This window comes from Hippocampus guttulatus, chromosome 11 (assembly GCF_054856545.1).
Source record: "Hippocampus guttulatus isolate MCC_2025c chromosome 11, RoL_Hgut_1.0, whole genome shotgun sequence".
In the NCBI taxonomy this organism is placed as follows: domain Eukaryota; kingdom Metazoa; phylum Chordata; class Actinopteri; order Syngnathiformes; family Syngnathidae; genus Hippocampus; species Hippocampus guttulatus.
The window spans coordinates 13,499,513-13,520,466 of record NC_141271.1 but is presented as its reverse complement, the minus strand read 5'-3'; the positions used below and the strand labels follow the sequence as shown (position 1 = coordinate 13,520,466).

Genomic DNA, 20,954 nt, shown 5'->3' with positions numbered 1-20,954 from the left:
GCATTGTCAAGGCACAAGCAGCCTGTGGTCAAGTGTGCTAATCCCTCCCTCCCTTCTTCCTCCACCACAAACATCATCATGTGATCACAGGAAGTTGACTGCAGCTCTTTACAGAAAACCGTACTTCATTTCTTTACTCAGATTGCTTCGGGGGATATGTGGTGACTCTGTTTTTGGTGTACTATGCATAATCCAATGGCCCATTTGAACAAGGCTCTGAGTTTCCGAACAGTCGTAGAGAACCAGGACACACTCTGAGCATATTTCTGAACGTGTCCCTGATCAGTCTTTATGAGCGCTTTTTGTGATTAAGTTGCTATGTGTTAGTATTTCTGCTGTTCGACTGTTAACATTTTAGCCAGCCTAATTTAAAGTACAGTACCAGACTACAAATCTTGATCAGTCTGCCTTAGTCGGCAGACTACTCATTTTGCTGTAGTGTTAATGTTCGCATATCAACTGTATAGCATTTGATTGATCAATTCTCCTTCAAAATTCATAACTCTGCCTTCAGGTTGCTATCTTGCTATCCGTTGGCATGTTAGCATTTTGTCTATTGACATAATTACCTGACTGAAGAACATGTAAAATCCTGATAACCAGCACGCAGGGTTCTAGCTTGCTGTATGTTAGCATGTGAGCAATTTATCAATTTTCAGTTGAAATAGTACTCAAATAAAGGATAAGATGTAAAATATTATCGAGCTGACTGGGTGCCTTCTCTGCCCAGGTTGCTAGCTTGTTTTCTCAGCAGGCATTAGCATGTCCTCAAAGTAACATTATGAGTCAAATGAGTCACATGTAGCCAAATATTTACAATTGCAACAACTAAAAAGCTACGTTCCAGTCACGTTGGTTGTATCATTTTAAATACATTTTTAAAAAGGGTCATGCTTTTTAACCTAACTGTAGATATGACACTACAAACTGTTGATGTATAAGCGCTGCCAATAAAGTCACACTTACACAAAGTGATGAAACCACTTGCTCTAAGTATGAACTCACCACTTGTTATCAGCAGTTTCATCACTCAGGAAATATGAATCATAATTCAGCAATTCGTCATGGTGCACTTTGTCCTTTTTGCTATGGAAAATAAATCAGACAGACATGTGGGCAGTTTCTGTGCAGCAAGAAGTGAGAGAAGGGCACTGGAAAAGTCTTTTCATACCAGTCAAAATGACAAAAGGCATCTATTTTTTCTTTCCTCTGTTGAGATTTAATATTAACCGCACATCTTCCTAATTTTGAGCCTTCAGCGCTTCAGCTGACTGTGAGCTGGCATTCTTGTTTCGCAAGACATCATAGCTTTTCAGCTGCTTAGGTCAGCGTAATTTCCCCTGGGCCAAAAATAGGCGTGTTTCAAGTTGAGATATATTTGACTGATACAACATGGACACGCTTGTACAGCACTTTGTATGCAGTGATGGCTGTTTGAAAGTGCTCTATAAATACAGTTGAATTGAGTTGAGCTTATAGGAGTGTGTGCACTTCGATAAGACGGACATCCTGTTGATGTCAAAATGAACTTAAGGGTAATGCAATATGTTCTGGTAGATAACAAAACAGAAAGCACAATTGCCTTGACGTATTTTTCAGTTGTTAATTTTTCATTTCCCAATCTATAAAGGAATGTCAGACCTCAATGACACAGACTGACTATATTTTATTGGAAATATGTTTTTTTTTTAAATCTTTTCAAAGTTGTTTTAGGTTTTAATCATTTTCTATTTAACAACCAAGAAACGTTTGATTGGTTAGCCTTTGCCGAAGTGCATTTTGGTAGTTGTAGTTGTAGCACCCTCTATGACGTTCTTTGGAAATGACAGCTTTCTTTTCGAGTAAAAACGCACATCTCAATTCAGAAATGAAAGTCATGCGACATGTTTCATCTCACTTTGATGAAGAATTTTTCGAATTGCCTTTGCATGGTGCCAATTCAAACGCAACCCATTTTTTGGTTGTTTTTTGTTCAAGTTTACAGTTTCCATGGTTACAGCGAAGATGCGCTAGTCGTTGCTATCTCAGGATGCACCGTGCACGAAAAGAAACTCTTTGTTCTCACATGGCAAAATAAAGAAGCACGTGTCTAAAAATAGCTTTACACGATTTGACACAAGACATGACATATTTGACATATTTACATGTGATGCATACATTTTCCCAAGGCTAGTGACGTCATAGAGGACGTAAACTATTGTGAAGCGTGTACTCCTAAAAACACTACTTCACATTGAGACTACACTAGAGCCGTTTGCGGCAAACGCCAGTTGCGAGTATTTGTTGGTAAACTTAATATTTAAAATGACAACTGTCACGCATACCATTCCCAAGCCGATTGACGCCAGAGTTGTGAAACGAGAGCGTCTATATGATTACTTGTATGGTAAGTCACGTACGTTTATTTTGCTAGCTAGCTCGTTTGGGGGACGTAGGATTCCTAGTTGTAATAAATGTCACATTTGTCCCGCAGAGCCGATATACTTCGTTTCTTCGGAAGTCGACCATGTCAAGTCCAGTTATAAGAGTTTTAAGGAGCGAGTTGTAAGTAAACGGCACTAGTTATTAATAAATAGTAAATATCTCCACAGAATCATTCCTCACTCCCATTTTTTGAAATACAATTATTTTTAAAAACGGTGTCTCACTTGCAATGATTTTATCATATTCATTTTATACATTTCTCAACGTCTCCTTATTTATAGACCACTTTAAAAAAGCAGCAACAAATAGGTGCACCTAAAGATCAAACACAAAACATAAAATGAAGAAATTCCAACAACAAAAAGATTCTTCTTTAAAAACAAAAGGAGTTATGATGTGGTTATGATTATCATTATTTCACATGCTTTCCCCTTCAGATTGTATTCATTTGTTGGTGTCGATTTTTTTACCTCATGTAATTTTGTGGATATTTTCTCAGTATTTACATGAATAATAATAATAATTTTCATATTTGTATTATTTTAAGTCATATGCTGTAATTATTTATTATTGACACGATATTGCAGAAGTACAGTTATCTTTACACTCCTAATGAACTCTTCCCCGACTTAGGAGAACCATCATAGATGACTCCATCTGTTCTATGTTTATACACAGAGAAAATTGCCCGAGTTTGAAACCATGTTCAACAATGCAAGGGTCACCTTTCGTCTGGACCCCTCCGATCCACTGCCAGATTCTGTGGACCGTCGCTGGCGGGGCAACGCAGAACAACGACAGCAGGCCCTACAGCAACTGGCTGGGTAACACAAACATACACAGATACGCACATTGTATTTTACCGTTAAAAGTCAGGTGTCATTCATGATTGTCTTCACTGACAGATTTATTCCAAATATTCAGCCCATGATGAAAAAAAGAGAAACAAGTCAGCCGAGTGGAGCTGATCGCTGGAAATATTTTAAAAGGTTTGAACTTTGCTCTCTCAGAAACTCCAAATGTAACATACATTCACTGGCCATTTCATCAAGTACGCGTTCACAACCTAATAGGTTCCATGACAAGAGCGATATCAGAACTTCTGCTTTCACAAAGATAATGATGCTCCATTAAAAAAAAGACAAATTAGTCTGTTAGAGAGGTATTAATTAAACAATATTCTGTTAATTATTGTGGATTTGCAATGGTTGTACATGTGCTCTGCTTCGTGATGGGGAAATGAAGCTTCAAGATGCTTCACGAACCAGTTCTATTTTTTTGACTCATCTGGATGGCACTGTTGCTTTGAAGAAAAGGGCTTAAAAATGGCTTTTGGCCCTACGTTGAACAGAGAGTGCCATCTAAATAGATATCCACTGACATTGTTAGAAAATCATTAAAAATATAACTGAACGTTGTTAATAGCCTCCATTGCTCAAGCGCCTGGCTTCCTGTACATAAGCCGCAAGGTTAAGCCACATAGACCAAGGGTAAATATATGTTTTGTAAAAAAATATACACATTTGAGGCGCGTGAATCGATTAAAACTCGCCAAGGCTTACATTCAAGATTCTTCCTTGAATTGATTTTTTTCCTGCACCCTCAATAAATAATGTTTTTTTTTTTAAAGATTCGTTGTGCAAATCATGTGCGTAATCCGCTCAGGGGACCCGGAACAGGAAAGAAGTCGAAAGTCATTTCTTAGTCATGTACGTAATAAAGTGACCAGTGAATGTGCAATGCACACTTGAAGTGGACCATGATGAAACCTCAGAAAAAGGACTGATCATGTTTCTCTCTGCGGAACTCCATTGTGCTTCTTCCAGGCCTCTTCCATATGTGCAACAGATTCCCTTGGATGTGAATCGTAATAGTTATCAGTAAGTTCAACACGCACGCTGTTATTTTTATTGATTTGATCTTTTGTGAGGAGTTTCCTCTTTTCCACCCTCATCAGAGAGGAGTTAGAAGCCACTGGCAGACATGCTGGGGGCGTTCCCACCCATTTCACTGTGGCAGTGCAAACAGACTACAGGGAGAGCGAAGCACAGACGGACCCGTATACCCCGGACTATTTGCTACACACCGGAACCACCCCTTCGGAGCTGCTGGCGGTGGCTTCTTTCACCTGGGGTATACGCGCACCAAACCGTGTCACCCTCCATCATTTATGTTGCCCATGCCTGCTTTAGAGCCATTCCTTCGATGTATCAGACTGTATTCAGCCCCGCAGTAATAAGGCACCCTTTGCCGTCAGAGCGAGGCCTGCCCGCAAGTATTGAAGAAGTGGAGATGATCGAGAGGGCGCGCGCTAGACGGGTCTGGGAGGCGAGGCTTCCTGCACTCAACGACCCAAATCTTCTGCGCAAAAGGAGGCGGATGATGGAGGAAATGGAAGCTAAAGAGTGGGCCTTCAGAGAAGGAAAAATACAGAAGTAATGGCTTTTTATTGACTGATTTCCAATACCTTATTTTTTAAAATTATTATTTAAAGGCAATTTCTTGTTTATAATAATTGTTTTTTTTAAATAATATTTTGGAATTCTGATTATTGTGGTGGCCCCTAAAAAAGATTCTTGCATCCATCCACCACCCTTCGATGATTGTATGAAGGGGAACCCAGCGTATCAGATGGCAAACTATATATCGACTGTAAATTTCCAAATATTCCATCCACACAACCCACGGTAACACTTTACATTCATTTAATAATGGTGAAATTAGCATGTTTATTTGTTTGTATTTTGCAAATATGTTTCAACTGATTTGATTAGTTTTTAACCAACAAACTTTTTTTTGTTTTTTGTTTTAATAAACTGCCATTAGCCATCTCGGACTCAGCGCATTTGTCATCTGCAGGTTGCAGGACGCTCGTCTGGCCGTGCTGGAGGAGATACTGCAGCAGAAGGACGAGGCCCAGGTGGCCTTGACCAAAGACCGACTCAACCACATCTACTCCAAGCTGCTCAAGGAAAAGGAGAACAAGCTCAACAAGGTGGACAAGGAACACATGAGATGTGAGACAAGAGCATCGCAGCAGTGAAACGAGTGCCGTTCAAACTTGTCTTTCACCGTGAACACTGTCGCCCCAAAAAAATGTGTATGCAGCAATGAGGAAGCTGGAGGCCAAGCGGAGGGACATGGAGGAGAATATCAAGCAGCTGGGCACTTGTAAGGACTACACTGTGTACTCCTCCCTGACGTGCGCCTCGCGAGCATGCGGCGACACCTTCGCCCTCAAGAAAACAGCAAGTCACGAATTTCAACGTCTGGAGACATACGACGGTGTGTATTGAAAATGTTTGCGTCGCTTTGGTTTGAGCCACGGGACGATTGTACTTGAAACTGATTCAGATCCCAAGTTTGAGCCTTAATCCAGATGCTAAACCCATTGTACAGTGCAAAATTGGGGGGGGGGAAAAAACTAAACTGATTGAATTTTGCTGAGAGCCTTGTTGCAATCCATGAATGAATGAATTTTGATCACGATCTAAAAACCTTTCGTAATACAGCCATAACATCAACAAATTACGAGTATACCAATTTCAGTAAATTTCATATTTAGCTCCAGTGCAGCCCATGGAAATTTGCTACAGCTACCAGATCCAATCGTTTTGCAGGACAGACGATCCATGCAAAGTTGTGAATGGTTAAATTTCAGCTCCCGTTGCGATATGAAAAATCAGAATGGATTTGGCTTCAATTTGGCGTAGTTTGGTCTGATCTGATCTAAGCACAAATGCCTTCATTTTTAAAATCCGATTCAAATCCAGAATCTGCATCCAACTATTTTATAATGTGAACTTAGCAAAAAAAGTTTTTGGGGGTTGATATTTGCAGTGAGGTTTTTGTTTTGAGCCAAGCACAAATTGCTTTGAACGGTCATCACCAGGCTTGCTGAATCGAATGCAGAGACCCACCCAAGAGCTTCTCAAGCAGCTGAAGAAACAGTCCAAACACACACTTAAAACAAGCAAAGTCACCAAGCCCCCCGAGAGCAGAAGAAGCATTCTGTTGGATAAGTACAAGGTTATTAAAAGAAATGTACATTTATGTAAGCCTCCACACGTCCCTGATCATCATCCGTGTTTGTGTAGAATCTGAACGACGAGATGGCAAAATATCTCATCAAGAAGGAAAAGCCCGCTCCTCGTCCTGTCACTCCCACTGTGGAGGGGCCGCCAGAGGCCAGTTCGCTTCTCTTGACACATGCGCACGTGAAAAAGTGACCATCTTATGTCTGACATTTGAATTATCATGTTACTTTCTAGGGGGAAGAGGAGAAGGAGCTGGCAGTTATCCATTTGCAGAAACTGCTGAGGGGAAGGACCATCCAAACGGAGGTGTTTGTTTGCATGTCGCAACACTGAATGCGGCTTCATCCACATGCTGTGTTGCTGAGCTCTCTTTTATGCGCACGTGTGTGTGTGTGTGCGCGCGCGCGCAACCGATGCAGATATTCACTAGCAAAGAGAACCACTTGGACCTCATCAAGGAGATGAGGACGGCACACGCCCTGCGAGCAGAGGAGCAGCAGATGCAGAAGGCCGACAAAGAGATGGTCGTGGCCCTCAAAGAGGAGAGAGACAAGCTGCGACTCAAGGTATTGCCACAAAAAAAAAAAAAAACCAGGTGGCTTTAAATAGCAAATTCAAATAATTGCTTCTCTAAGTGTTTCTACAAGAAAAGTAGTGCTTCGGCGCCATCTTATGGCATTGTGGTGTCACAAAAAAGCTGTAAGAAAGCAGTGGGGGGGGGGGGGGGGGGTTGTCCATGGCATCTCGAGGCAATTCTAAACTTTTTTATGGGGGTGTCCATAACACATTTTTACACTTTTAGACTCAAGCACTTCCTCCCAATACTTCACTCCACCCAGCGTACCTCTTCCACCCACAACCGTTTCTCCTTCCTTGGCAGAGGTCCCGCGAGGACGCCCTTCACGCCGCCGCCGTGGGTGCCGAGCTGGAATACGTGTTCGATACCCTCTCCAAGGAGCTGATCCGTCTGCAGGAGGAGCGCCGCATCCACGCCTTCACGCTGCTGGCCGAGCGGGAGCGTCTGAGGCGCGAGGCCGAGGAGAGCGGCAGGAGGCAAGCGGAGGAACGGCGCCGCAGGGAGGACGACCAGATCTTCCGAGAAGTACGTCGACTTGAGAAAGTCCTGCCAAGACGGATCGTGTCACGAGTGTGCGTGTGTGTGGTAGGTGGTCAAAGTCCACCAAGAGACGGTGGACTTGTACTTTGAAGACATCATCCTGGACACCATGGAAATCACGGCAGACCAGCAAGCCCGAGAGGAGATCCGCAGGGTGGCCAAGGAGGTCAACGACATCGCCTACGCCATCGAGGAGAGGTGACAGACTCTCGATAACACGTCTGGAAAGATGTCTGTTTGCAAAAAAACAACCGGAAAAAAAAAACATGTAATCGATTCTTTTTTTTTGCGCAAGCAGCCGCAACAACCTTCAGTCGGAGGAGATCGTGTCGGAGTTGGTCTACGGCTTCCTCATTCCTGAGGTGGAGAAGATCAGAGTCAGGGAGAGAGGTTTGTTGCCATCATTGAGAATATTGGCAGACACTTCGAAACAATGAAACACAACTCAAGTTAGGAATGTAGAGGTGCACCTCAAAGAATCTGAATATGGTCGAAAAGTTTATTTCCGTAGTTTAATAAGTGAAATCCATTCAATAGATTCGTTAAAAAATATATATTTTTGAGTCAGTTTCGAAGTAAGTACAAGTAATGTTCTCATTTCTTCATGGTGAATTTATGTTTAGATGTAAGATTATAATCCCAAATTTATATGCGCCGTTTGTGAAATGAACAAAATGGCTACTTTGACATGCTGTTCCCCCCGCTCTCCTAGTGCACGAGAGGCAACGCAGACACCTGCTGGCGGTGCGCAGCATCGTGGAGGGCAACGCAAAGCCGCAGATCGTGGCCAGCACAATGGGCACCCCGCAGGTGACCCGCCCCTCCGATGTGGCCGCCCAGCAGTTCCTGGATGACATGCTGGTCCCGGGTCACAGCAGTGCCAAATAATCGCGGTGGCCTAAAACCAAATCACATCATCTAGGATGAACGTAAAAGCTGAGGGTGATCTGAATATGAGCCACTGCACTTCGCCTTCTTTGCCTACTTTGACGGCTACGCTAACCGAATCTAGAAAATCGACCGTGAAAGGTAAATGACTGACTCACCAGGTTAATTGGACCTACTGTTTTCCGAGGCTTCTTTCCACTAGCGCCGCTTTCACTTTTCACCTGAGAAACTCAAGAGTGCCCTCAAACAGATTCACAATGGGACAAGTCATGTCAAATGTTTGAAATAAAATGGGAAGTTACAAATGGAGCAAGTAATCCATAAGTAGTACAATATTTGTGCACAAAATGTCAATTAGAAAAAAATCTGCAAACATATTTGGCTTCCTTTCGCTCCTTATGACACTTATTTACTTTTTTACAGCAGTTATTTTATGGTTTGAGTAGATTCTTATTTGTTTTGCCTATCATGCAAAGTGTAAAAGGAATAGTTAAGTGTAGCATCACCATCAACAATCGCCAACAAATTCAACGAGTGGTTTGAATAAAAACATTTTGCAGTTTTATAACCATGTTTTTTTTTGTTATTTGTTTTCAATTTCAAAGATGCAATCGATTTTTCGGTCATTTCCTTTTGTTTTTAATTTGTATTCTTAATATCTAATTTAACTGTGTTTGTTTCATTTAAAAGGAATGATTTTAGGATCATTTCCATAGGTAATTAAAAAAAAAGGTATCTGTTTGTAGGAAATGAATGAAGGCTTGTTGGCAAAATAAAGACAAAAGACAAGATGTGTTAATTTCCAGGCTATCCTACTCTTTATTTAATGCAAATTACAGTACCAGGGAGCTATTCCTCAGAGCACGCAGAAGGAATATTTACAGAGGTGCACATTTAGCATATCTTCACAGAACAAAAGAAAAACAAATAAAATAAAAATGTTCAGTCACAGAGTCATTCAAGTAGTAGTACTGTTATAATGGGATTTTTTTTTTTAAATAATCTTCAACAATTCTCTTTTCTTAAACCCGGTTAGCACATTGTGCTACGCTACCTTGAAACACGAGCATCTCCACTTTACTTTTTATATATTTTTTTGGCACCCTTTGTGGTGTGGGTTTTTGTTTTGTTTTTTGAAGTACGCGTTTTGGAGAGGGGAATTTGGTAGGTTGTGGAAGGATGCAACATGTTTGGATGCAAAATTACAGCGAGCAGGAAGCGGCGGAGATGTCACATGACTCGAACCCTTAGGTGCTACTGAATACTGGACTAAGATGTCAGACATACAATAAAAGGAAAACAACTCCACGTTACTACCTCCAACAACCAACATGAGGACTGCTAGGGCCACAAATTAGGGGGGCATTTCCGTGACAAAAGTCATAATGTTATGAGAAGATGTACATTTTTGATAATTAAGTGGCTATACTTGTAATCTTGTGAAAATAATGTTGGGACTATTGTGAGAATGAAGTTGCATCGATATAAGAATAAAGTATTGCACATAAACAGTTGTGACATTCCAAGGATAGGCCCAATATTTTAACAATGGAGTTACAAAATACTCCAGAAATAAAAGTGTAATGTTACAAAGTTGTACAATGTTCGACTTCGAATAGTAATAGTATGTGTATAATAACGCCCCCCCCCAGGCGCCTCCCAAAAAATAAATGATACGAGAACAAAATTGCGAGTAAAGATTGCAATGACACGAGACTAACGTCGTCACGTAATATTGAAGAATTAAGTGGTTAAGAGCAAAGAAGGAGAAATGCTATTTCAATGAAGCTGCCGTCTCAGCTCAATTGCAATTTCATAACTTTTTATCTGTTGGAAGTGATATCTCAAGCAAGTATTGTTTTTTTTTTAAACATTTTAACGGTTTGTGAATAAAGTCATAGTGATACGAGTGTAAAGACAATGTTTGACGATTAGAACAGTCGTACTCCTAAACCTAAAGTTGTCATCTCAATTCTTCTAATTTTACAACTTTTCCTTTCTCACTGGAAGATCTTTTTTTTTCTACCGAACGTCGTAATATACCGAGAATAAGTCACAATGAGGATGATAAAATGCAATAAAAAGGTGGAATATTATGGGAGTTAAGTTGTAATAATACAAGAAAAACGCTTTCACGTTACAAGGGGAAAAAAGTTGAGATGATACAAGTATAAAGGTGTAGTGTCACAGATGAATTTGTTATCTTCATTACTTCAATGTTCCAACTTTTCCTTCAAAAGTAATATTAGAATTAAGTTGGGGGTTTTTTTGAGAAAGACAAAACAATACGAGAATAAGAACAAGGGAAAAGGTGCAGTGTTATGATAAATAAATGTGGAATATGAGATTTAAGGCATTAAAGAAGGTTTCTGTTTTAGTGAAAAGTTTGGAATAGGAGAATAATGTTGCGAGGACCGGAACTCAAGTCAAAATGTTGTAATTGAACGATCATGAATACAATCATTTGTTTCAACTTGTTTACGGGAATAAAGTCAAATTTTCTGGGGGGAATTATTATTACTTACGAGAAATGGCCGAATAAGACAAAAAAGTTGCAGTGTCCCAAGGATTAAATCCCATTTTTTAGATTGAATTTCTGTGTGAAATTCGTACTGAAACCATAACATCGTCACAACTCGTCACTTTGAGCTCAAGTTTCAACGTCAAGCTTTTTCTCGTAATATGATAATTTCACATTACTCCAGCCTTTTTTTTTATCAAAGTCTATTTTAACTTTATTAATAAATTCTCTCTTTTTTTTCTTTCTTTCACGTGGACCCTCGCATGTACAAACACAATATTGTCCTGTACTTTCAGAAAATGTTTTTTTTCAATCCTTATCCCATTTTTGTCTGGACATTTCTCGTATAACATTAAAACTTTGTCCTAGCAACATTTCCACTTTATTTTGCTGCTATCGGTGTGGCCCTAATACTCCCCCGTCATACTGTACTGCACTTCACAATATGTACAGTCTCTCTTTTTCTTTTTTTTTTTGTCAAAAACTTCATTTGAGGTCTGTCCGTGTATGTGGACTACTGCGGTGCTGCCTGCTTGCGCGCGCGTCTCCTGGATAAAACTAGACTACCTAGTCAAATAAACACTCAAAAGGAAACGATCCTTACTCTTAACAGTCCATCAACAACCTACTATATTACAATTAAGGGTGTGTGTGTGCGCGCGTGGGCAATGGGGGGATTTCAACAGCACCAAAGGGGAAAAGATGGCGAGTCACGATTACAGGAGGGGTGGCGACAAGGCGAAGGTGTATGAAAGCAAAGGCACTCCAAACTATCGTTACACTATACATGACTAGTTGTCATTACAAGAAGATCTACTGTACTGTACAGGTCAACATCGGACATATGGCTGGATAAAGAGCATTGAAAATATTATCCATCAACCGATCAACATTTGCCCTGATTCTGCCGGGGTTTTTTTTAATTATTTTTTTTACTTTTTGTTAAACAGTACATGGGTCTGCGTATGTACATAACACACAAAAAGAAACCAACATAAAAATGACTTTTGGTGAGGAGCATTTATATTGTATGTACAATTTCAGCTTTTTTCCTTTTTTTTTTTTTTGTCTGTCGTGAGCATTATCTGTTAGCAATAAGACGCTACGATGAACTTGAGCAAAGGCGGTAGGATAGCTTAGTGGTTATAAAAGAGAAGGGTGGGGACCATTTTAGTTTTTCCTCTAAGACGCCGTTTAAATTTGTCCAATGAGCTGCCATTTTAGGTTTTCCGATCAGGGGCCATTTTAGATTCTCTTCAGATAACCCATTGTCATTTTTTCAATCAGCTGCCCTTTCTGTTTGTGCAAAAAGGTCCCATTTGAAATTTGTCCTTTGAAGGCCACAAAAAATTCCTCATATATATTATTAAGCACTTTTCATGACACTGACACTGAATTTGGATGTTTATTGAACAGCATGGCAGGCTGTATATGGACAGAGGTTCCCCACCCTAATCCACAGCTTCAATAAAGATGACAAATGGAGAACGGGGGAAAAGGGATGCTGAAATTTTAGTACATTCCAGCAAAAGCAGGGGAAAGAAAAAGGTGATCCACTTCTTTTTTTTTTGTTGTTGTTGTCAGCAGCAAATATTGCAGCCACTCGCGATGTATATGAACTCACCCATTAACAGACTTCTGAACCATAGTAGTTAATATACATATATCTATATATACTTTTTATACAGAAGGAAAAGTAATATATAAATTGTGTATGTAATGCGATTTTTTTTTGTATGTATATATTGTACAAGCACACAGGACCAGATAAACATGTCACATCCGACATAAAAATAATAATAATGAGGGTTGGGGGGGTAGAAAAATATTTTAAAACAAAGTTGAGTAAAACGGCTTGCGAAGCGTGTTAAAAACAAGCCCTGGCTAAGGGAAAAGAAAATTCCCATCTGGATTTGCTTTTTTGCACATGCATCCGTGTGTGCGTGTGTGTGTGTGTGTGTGTGTGTGTGTGTGTGTGTGTGTGTGCGTTTGCACAAGCCTCATGCTTTGACTCCGCCCAACACCGACAGCCACATTCCCTAACCATTCTCAGGCCATGCATTGTACAGGAGGAAAAAACATGAAGAAGAATTGGGCCGGTAAGGGTTCTGAAAAACGGGGTGATGTGAAGGGGATTGGGGGGGCAAGTGTGACAATTTCTTTTTCTTTTTTACAATCATCCTTGAAAACATCAAGAGACGAGGCTTTCTGTGTACAATAAAGTGTACGTTTATCTTAAGTTCACACACCTGTTTCCCTGGGCCGTCGCCCCGCCTACTCAGAGACAACCGACAGCTGGATGAAGGGTCTGTGAAGGGGGTTTGCAGGGGAGGTCAAAGGCAGATTTTCATTTGTGGTTGTAGCCAGGCTGTGCTACCCGGGACAACAATGTGGAGGCCGCAGGCTGGGGGTATGAGACCGGTCGGGAGAGGAAGGGTGCTCAGGAAGTGGAGTTGGAGGCGGAAGCCGAGGCGCTGGTGGTGTTAGGGGCTCGCTCTGTGCTGCTGCCATCTGTGGACACAAGGTGGCCATGTTGTCAACATTTTCAGGAAAACTCGTTTGGACCACTGGCACGAATGACATCATGCAAGCTCTCAGTTCAGCAACCATCCATCCGTCCATTATCCGAACCATGAAAGCATACATGTGGTGTTTTTCTATTTCGTACTTCTTTGCAACACTTATTTCAAAAGAAGGAAAATTCTCGACAATGGGAAGAGGAATGAGACTCAAAAGCCCCGTACACACTGCTCACCACCAGGCCACAAACCTACACAATTACTTAGGCCATTTGGTAACAGGCCACATAGACGATGGAGTTTGAAAGAGGCTTTATTTTGAAAATCAGGTACAGTCGCCGTTTGTTCATGTGGCGAAAGGCGAATTCAACAGCAGCAAAAAATAAAAGTTAGCACACAAGCAAACAAAACTGAGTAAAAAAAAAAAGAATAATTGGAGAGCTTATCTGAAAAGTGGAAGAGACTGTGAAAAAAAAAGATTTTTTTTTCGAATAAATAAATTGTTCATTTAAGTACACAATTTCAGATCAAGGAAATGGACGTGTTTAAAGTACAACAGAACTTTTTGAAACTTTTGGTTCGGTTTCCGTTTTGTCGGTGAAAACGTTCAAAGTTGAGAAATGAAGTGGGTGAGGGACAGCGTGGCTCCTACCGGTGGTGGCAGAGACGTTGGTTGGGGTGCAAGCGGCAGCCTGACTGCGAGCATGGGCGGGGATGAGTATGGAGGCCAAAGACGGATTACTGGACAACTCTGACAAAAGACAGAAAAAAAGCATATTACAGCAGCTTTTCGCTTATTAACACTAATGTCTGCGTTCGTTTGTCTCGGTGGATTCGTAGTCAACCACACGCGCATACACATCCTTGTTATCACCGTCTTCATCGCTCCGATTCTTTTTCCCCCGTGACGTGGTTCGATAATGCGGAGCGCAACGGTGGACCGTGCGGCTGGTCATTTTCGGCTGCGTCGCGGTTACCCCCCTCCCCCCTTCCCATTCATCCTCCCCCTTATTACATGTTATGTCTTGTGACTTGTTGTAACTGTCATATGCTTATTTATGTGCTAGGGTCTTTTTTTATCCTCGGAAGAGGATAGTTCAAGCGTGTTTTTTTCCCCTCTCCCTACCCAGCGTTTTTCCTTTCTGAATTCTGATTGTAATTTCCCCATTGCGGGACAAATAAAGGATATCTTATCTTATCCAGGCCAAGGTAATCCGCAAGGGTTGCCATGCGGCAACTGGCGTAACTTGTTTGTTGAATTTATTGTTTGTTGTTTTGCAAAAAAAATGTTCACATATGCAATTATGCTTTAAAGCTAATGCCATGTATTTTGTACACTGCATGTAACCGAAGTTAAAGCCCGCCCGGTATTATGAGATCGAAGCATTTTTAGGTCCTGCAGTACTATTTGGTCGCGATGGTAAGAAAGTTGTTCAAGTGCCCGACCTTGGGTAGTGAAATTGAAGAGCGAGGGCTTCTCACGCCCATTGGGCAGCTTGACGTTGGGGTCGCGCAGCTCGTCGAAAAAAGAGTGCGCGCAGGCCTCGAGGGGCGTGAGGCGGGCGGTGGGCGTGTACTCCAGCAGGCGCGAGCACAGAGCGATGGCCTCCGGGGGCGTACGCGGCCGGAACACCTGCACACCCATCGCACACACAGACGTCTGTACAGTGATCACACACACAAGTCAAGAAACACAACATACACGGCATATTTCTGTTTCATGGGCACAAAACACAGCATGGCGAGGCAATATGAGGCGGCAGTTGAACGAGAGCGGTGATTCTCAAAAGTGCGGCACGCGGGTTCCCTCGAGTGAGACGTGAAAGAATCACTGCCTGAGAACAGTAAAGTTGTACCATCAAATTTACGCGTGAAGAACTATGTTTTCTAAACATTTACTCAGTTCAATTTAAAATTATTGTGCAATACATTTTAATTGATTCGTTATTTCAGTTGCCCCCCTCCCCCAAGTATGTTTAAGCAATGTTACAGTGGCTTACAAAGATATTAAATATACTATTCGGGAATCTGTCTTGTTATTGATAACACGTGGGCCTGCTACACTACTGTTTTTTCATGGTGGTGGTACTTTGAGTTAAGTTTTGAGCCAGGATCGCCGAGAAATTCTCGGCACTTGTGGTTATTTCTTTGATTGCATTTAGCTACGTTGTGTGATGTCTATGTTGAACGGGGCGAAATTGTACTCCAAAGTATAAACACGGTTCAGTCAATCGCATATCGTCAGATTGGAAAACATCTCAAATTAACCATCACAAGTGTCGCGGGGTGTGCTGGAGCCTCTCCCAGCCGTTTTCGGGCAGTAGGCGGGGGACACCCTGAACCGGTTGCCAGCCAATAGCAAGGCACACAGAGACGAACAACCATCCGCGCTCACACTCCCACCTAGGGACAATTTTGAGTGTTCGATCAGCCTGCCATGCAATGTGAGAGGAAACCGGAGTACCCGGAGAAAACCCACGCAAGCCCGGGGAGAACAGGCAAACTCCACACAGGGAGGCCGGAGCTTGAATTGAACCCGGACCTCTGCACTATGAGGTCGACACGCTAACCACCGGGCCACCCTCAAATTAACCACTTAAATTCAATGAACACGCTTTCAGCTGAATTGGGGTCAAAGTCAATCCCAATTTTGAAAAATAAGACCGTTGGTTACCAGCTCCAGCCCGGAAGGGATCCCATGGCGCGGTTCACACTACCCTGCTGACCAGATCCAGTAAATTCCGATATTCATGTCCGAATTGCAACTAGCACGAGCACAACCAAGCCGCCCCACATTGACTGCAATGACATCACACATGCATGAAGTGGTATATTAAGAGAATAAAAAGGGCTCCTGTACCTGTTGACTCACCTTAGTCCAAGGATGGGCCTTGATCTGGGGGAATTTGAACTCTGTGTAATTGGGGTTCATCTCGCGGATCTGCTCCCGGGTTGGGGTGCCGAGAACCTGGAGTGAACAGGTGAAAAAGCTCAGTGACAAGAACTGGACTGCTGGACGGCGACTTTTAACTCTTCTCGAGTTGCCTTACCTTGATAATTTCAACCAACTGATCGACTCCGCTGTCACCGGGGAAGATTGGTTGTCCGAGCAACAGCTCTGCAAGCACACAGCCTGCTGACCAGACATCTGAAGAGAAGATCAAATTCTGTTTTATTCACAAAAGCACATCAGTGGAAAAACGGCAACAGGAGGGATCAAGCTTACCTATGCTGGAGGTGTAATCGGTGGCCCCAAAGATGAGCTCGGGAGCTCGATAGTAACGAGAGCAGATGTAGGACACGTTGGGCTCGCCACGAACAAGCTGCTTGGCACTAAACGGCGAAAACAAAACGGACCGCCGTATTATTCTGCCAGCGTGAGGATCCCCGCGGTCGGGCGTATGCGGCGTCTCACCTGCCAAAGTCGCAGAGTTTCAGCACAGCCGTCTCGGGATCCAGGAGCAAGTTCTGAGGCTTGATGTCCCGATGGCAGATCCCGAACGAATGGATGTATGCCAGACTTCTGAAGAGCTGGTACATGTACAGCTGCAAACAGAGACACACAGATTATGAAGCATAGAAGGCTGAAGTTGTGTTCACGATTCAACTTGCGTCATTCAGCGATATATTTGGTATGTCTTGAGCAATCTTGTTAAGAACGCAGTCATTTTGTAACTGCTGTGGAGCAAGCTGTCGTTCTTTCGCGTTCATGCGATCTTATACATCAGATGTTTTTTCTTATTGGTTTGTTGTACTCAAATTGAAGCGGCCATTCCAAGCAGATTTTGGACTTCGACTGAACGTCATTTTTGTCGTGGTATTGAGACATCACATACAGTACCTTGACATAAACCATGGGCAGAGTCTGCTTGGCTCGGCTGTAATGTCTGGCCACTCTGTAAACCGTCTCAGGAACGTAATCCAGAACCAAATTCAGGTACACTTCATCTTTCTGTTAGTGAGGAACACAGATAATAATAATTTAAAAAAAAAAGAACATTCAAGGAAAAAGTACAGTTGTAAATCAGACATAACTCGAAAGCACATCTACATCATCGAGTGGCACTCAAAATGCGACTTAATGCCTCTGTGTTTCCTTTCTCTGTCTATTGCTCATGGCTTCTTGAGAGCTGATGTAAACGACGTTTTGGCCAGAGTCAAACTGAAGGGGGCCATTGTGGCCGGTTTACCCCCGAGGGGCAGGAAACGCACACGCATGCGTCACAGCGTCCTGTATTCCAGAAGAGGCGGCAGACAGTGATATAATTTCCTCCATGGAAGAGCACGGGGGTTGCGCACGTTCTACTCTGGAGCAGACTGACCCTGAAGGGACACAGGGGCCGCTGTATTATTCTGGGACTACTTCCTTTTCCCTTCGCTTGTGAATGGATCTTGGCCTGCACTGGGGGCTCTGAACTACTCATTGAATTCTTGCTTTTTTGCAACCCTTGCGACCGTGACAACTTCCTGGGCCGTCTCCTCACTTGCACTCCATTCCTACAGGTGTTCAGAAATTACATAGCCACTCCCACCACACTCTGGCGGGCCCACTACCATTGTCCTGCTCTCTTCCTCTCCTGTCCTATCCAAAATTATCCTTTCCCTCCCTCACAAGGCGACCTAACCAGACAGAACAAGCTTCGTCTATTACTACCCGAGATTCATGGAGAATTAAAGCCATAATTACCCTGAATATTACATTATTCCTGTGGTGAGGGACATGAACATATTGTGTTTTATTGGCGGCACAATGTAACAAGCGGAAATGACATCTGTTTTCATTATGACATCTGCACGGTGCGAAAGTAGCGAATGTTGCATCATTTGCCGCAGGGGAATTTTGAATACATTCAAAATGTCCTTTTTGACAATGAAAAAAAGCAAACTGCCGGCAAACATTTTGCGACCTTAAATGAACTCTGATGAACCCTGACGTGAACGCGCATTCGCTAACCTTCGCAAATGTTCACACCTCAGTGGGATGGGGGGGAGGGGGTCGAGGAGATAACCTGACAGATTCAGGTCCATGCTCAGTCCAGTATTGTTTCAGGGTTGTAATCGACTTACATTGGAGTTCCATTCGACTCTTACTAAACTATGCTCATGCACTAATAATAATGATTTTATTCATTATTGGTATGAAAAACACTTGTAGGACATAAGTATAAAACAATCAAATTAGAGCTGGACTTTTTATTCAGGGCCGATATTGACAGTGATTATTAGTCGTCAAGGAGTTCGATAACCAATATTTGAAGCAGATATTCATTTTCAGTCAAAGGGAAAACTTTGCCATCAAAATTAAAAATAAAAATATATACAGACGTCAATTCTTAACTTGTTGAAATGTCTTTATGCAAGTCTCTGGATACTGACTCACTCTCAAAGATGGTCAAAGGGGACGCACCCAAACTACAAGGTACACTTGAGTCAGCACAATGCTGTACTTTTTTAACGGGGACTGCCAGCTGGGATTCTCTTGGCCAAAAAGATAGAAATAAAGGACCGGACCACAATGACGAGCATCATTACCCAAACGGCTTTCAGCCCTCTGGTGGCTTCGGCTGTACATTAATCTGGAGTCACCCCATTTCACTTCGTGTATGTGTGTGTTGTAGACACCCGTTGATAACATTTGCCACTACTAGAGAGCCCACCCTACCTCCCGCTATTGCCAGTCAAGCTATATTTAGCGTAGCAACAGTGATGACTCACTTCCTGCCTGGCTACAAAGCCACTTCCTTGGCTGGATCCCAACAGGTTATACCCAGGCGGCGACCTGATTGGCCTGCCTCTGTTCAGTAATTCAGATGCCAGTTGGCTGGCGTAGCTGCTCATAAATGTGATTGCTGTGTGGAATCCCAAACATGACACATTACGTAGGTGGCAATCTAACATTGTGGATCAAGCAAAAAATATATATAATAAGGTGGGCTACGGTCTAAACTTAATACTCAGGTTTCTTCTGGACTTACAGTGTGCAATGCCAAGTGACACAATCTCAGTGTCATCTCCCAAGTGGCACAATTTGGATATGCATCACAGCAGGGAAAATAGAAGAACGGGGAGGGAGAAAAAAAAACATGGAATCATCTATCTTCATTTCGGAATGGGGACTCTTCTAAATGTGATACATGTTGGATGTATACCAATGCAGGAGCACAGAGATCAGATATAGCCTGTTAATGTGAGCTTGACGTCATCCAACTACACCAATTGCAGATTTGCACATATCCGTGTCTGCTCAAATAGCACAGGTAAGCATACTAAAAACCATGCACGATGAAGCAAAAGCATACACAAACAGTTTAAATAAAGTATGCTACATCATAAAACGAGCAAATATTACCAACAGTGGCCAGTGGAGTAATGGGGTAAAAATTCAATCAAGTGTATCAGGACCAACAAAACAGTCCAGATCATTTAATAGAGTATTTGTATGTGTTATTCATGGATTATATTTCGGAGTGGACAATTGGTTTGGCACATCGGCCTCAAAGTTCTAGTTGTGAGACCAAATCCATTTTCCGGCCTGTGTGGCTTTTTTCCGGCTACTCCGCTTTTCTCCCACATTCCAAAAACATGCATGGTAGGTTCATTGAAGACTACAAGGGTTGGCTGATACTTTAATATCAATATGTATCGCGATCGACACGTGATCGCTAAATAACAAATGGCGAGCAATTTCATTAAGCAAACTATTTACGTAATCACTGGAGCAACTTGACGCCTGGGCAGCATGATTGTGTTCAATAGAATGCTAATGACAAACACCAGTTCAGAATTTATTTACTACTTTCAAAAACCTATTAATCCAATGGCAAAAATGAATAAACAATCAAATCACTGTCACATTCAAAATGCCATGACTAGTGCAAACCATATTCAAGTGGTGAGAGGGTCAAAGCAGTGTGTGTTGAGCACATCGCATGGTATCGGTTACATAAGACCACCTAAACACGTGCTCACACACAGGGTTCACACGGATTTTCCAAGGTCCAGGTCAAAAACTTTTCCGAGTATTTACAAGATTATTCTTCGGCATCTTATCTGACGGCATTGCAATACAAACACAATTCTGTTTACTCATAGCCCGGGGAGTAGAATTTGTAGTGTCAGTTGACCTGGTCAACTCTGTTGTTGCAAAAATTCGAAACAAGATTCAACGCCTGTAAAACACAGGATTTTAAAAACTTTGGAGCACACGCTCTCATCTAAAAACTAGTGAGGTCACACGACAGCTGTACTAGTAGTAGAGTGAGAGCAGTGGTAGTGGTTGCTTGGCACACAGCTGCACCCAGCAAGAACTCTTATCCCAACTTGCCCTGTTCTTATCTTATCTCCCGCCCACTTCAGCCTATCTCATGCCCATCCGTCATTTGATCTATCGACTTGTCAGCAAACAATCCCACTGTGCTCAAATTGTGATTTTCACGACTGGGTATGAG

At 42.3% G+C, this 20,954-nt stretch overlaps 2 protein-coding genes across 4 annotated transcripts in view; one reads left to right on the top strand and one right to left on the bottom strand.

Annotated features, from left to right (window-relative positions):
- The first annotated feature begins 2,255 nt into the window (after positions 1-2,255).
- Positions 2,256-9,306, top strand: cfap91 (cilia and flagella associated protein 91). The gene is made up of 17 exons (XM_086123474.1): positions 2,256-2,386; positions 2,474-2,544; positions 3,103-3,248; positions 3,330-3,413; positions 4,251-4,304; positions 4,382-4,557; positions 4,682-4,859; positions 5,284-5,441; positions 5,533-5,709; positions 6,317-6,453; positions 6,522-6,611; positions 6,696-6,767; positions 6,881-7,027; positions 7,342-7,563; positions 7,628-7,776; positions 7,877-7,968; positions 8,291-9,306. Exons 1-17 carry the CDS (start codon positions 2,305-2,307, stop codon positions 8,464-8,466), a joined length of 2,211 nt encoding a protein of 736 aa, XP_085979600.1. The 5' UTR covers positions 2,256-2,304; the 3' UTR covers positions 8,467-9,306.
- Positions 9,262-20,954, bottom strand: part of gsk3ba (glycogen synthase kinase 3 beta, genome duplicate a) — a 27,941-nt gene continuing 16,248 nt past the window's right edge. The window contains exons 4-11 of one of the 3 annotated variants that reach the window (XM_086123476.1): positions 17,348-17,458; positions 16,922-17,052; positions 16,733-16,839; positions 16,557-16,654; positions 16,367-16,474; positions 14,953-15,139; positions 14,159-14,257; positions 9,262-13,498 (exon numbers count right to left, since the gene is read on the bottom strand). In XM_086123476.1, the coding sequence (XP_085979602.1) occupies positions 13,428-13,498; positions 14,159-14,257; positions 14,953-15,139; positions 16,367-16,474; positions 16,557-16,654; positions 16,733-16,839; positions 16,922-17,052; positions 17,348-17,458 (912 nt within the window). In that variant the 3' untranslated portion in view covers positions 9,262-13,427. Of the gene's footprint in view, positions 13,499-14,158; positions 14,258-14,952; positions 15,167-16,366; positions 16,475-16,556; positions 16,655-16,732; positions 16,840-16,921; positions 17,053-17,347; positions 17,459-20,954 lie in introns of all 3 variants that reach the window. The other 2 variants (XM_086123475.1, XM_086123477.1) reach the window with 2 other exon arrangements.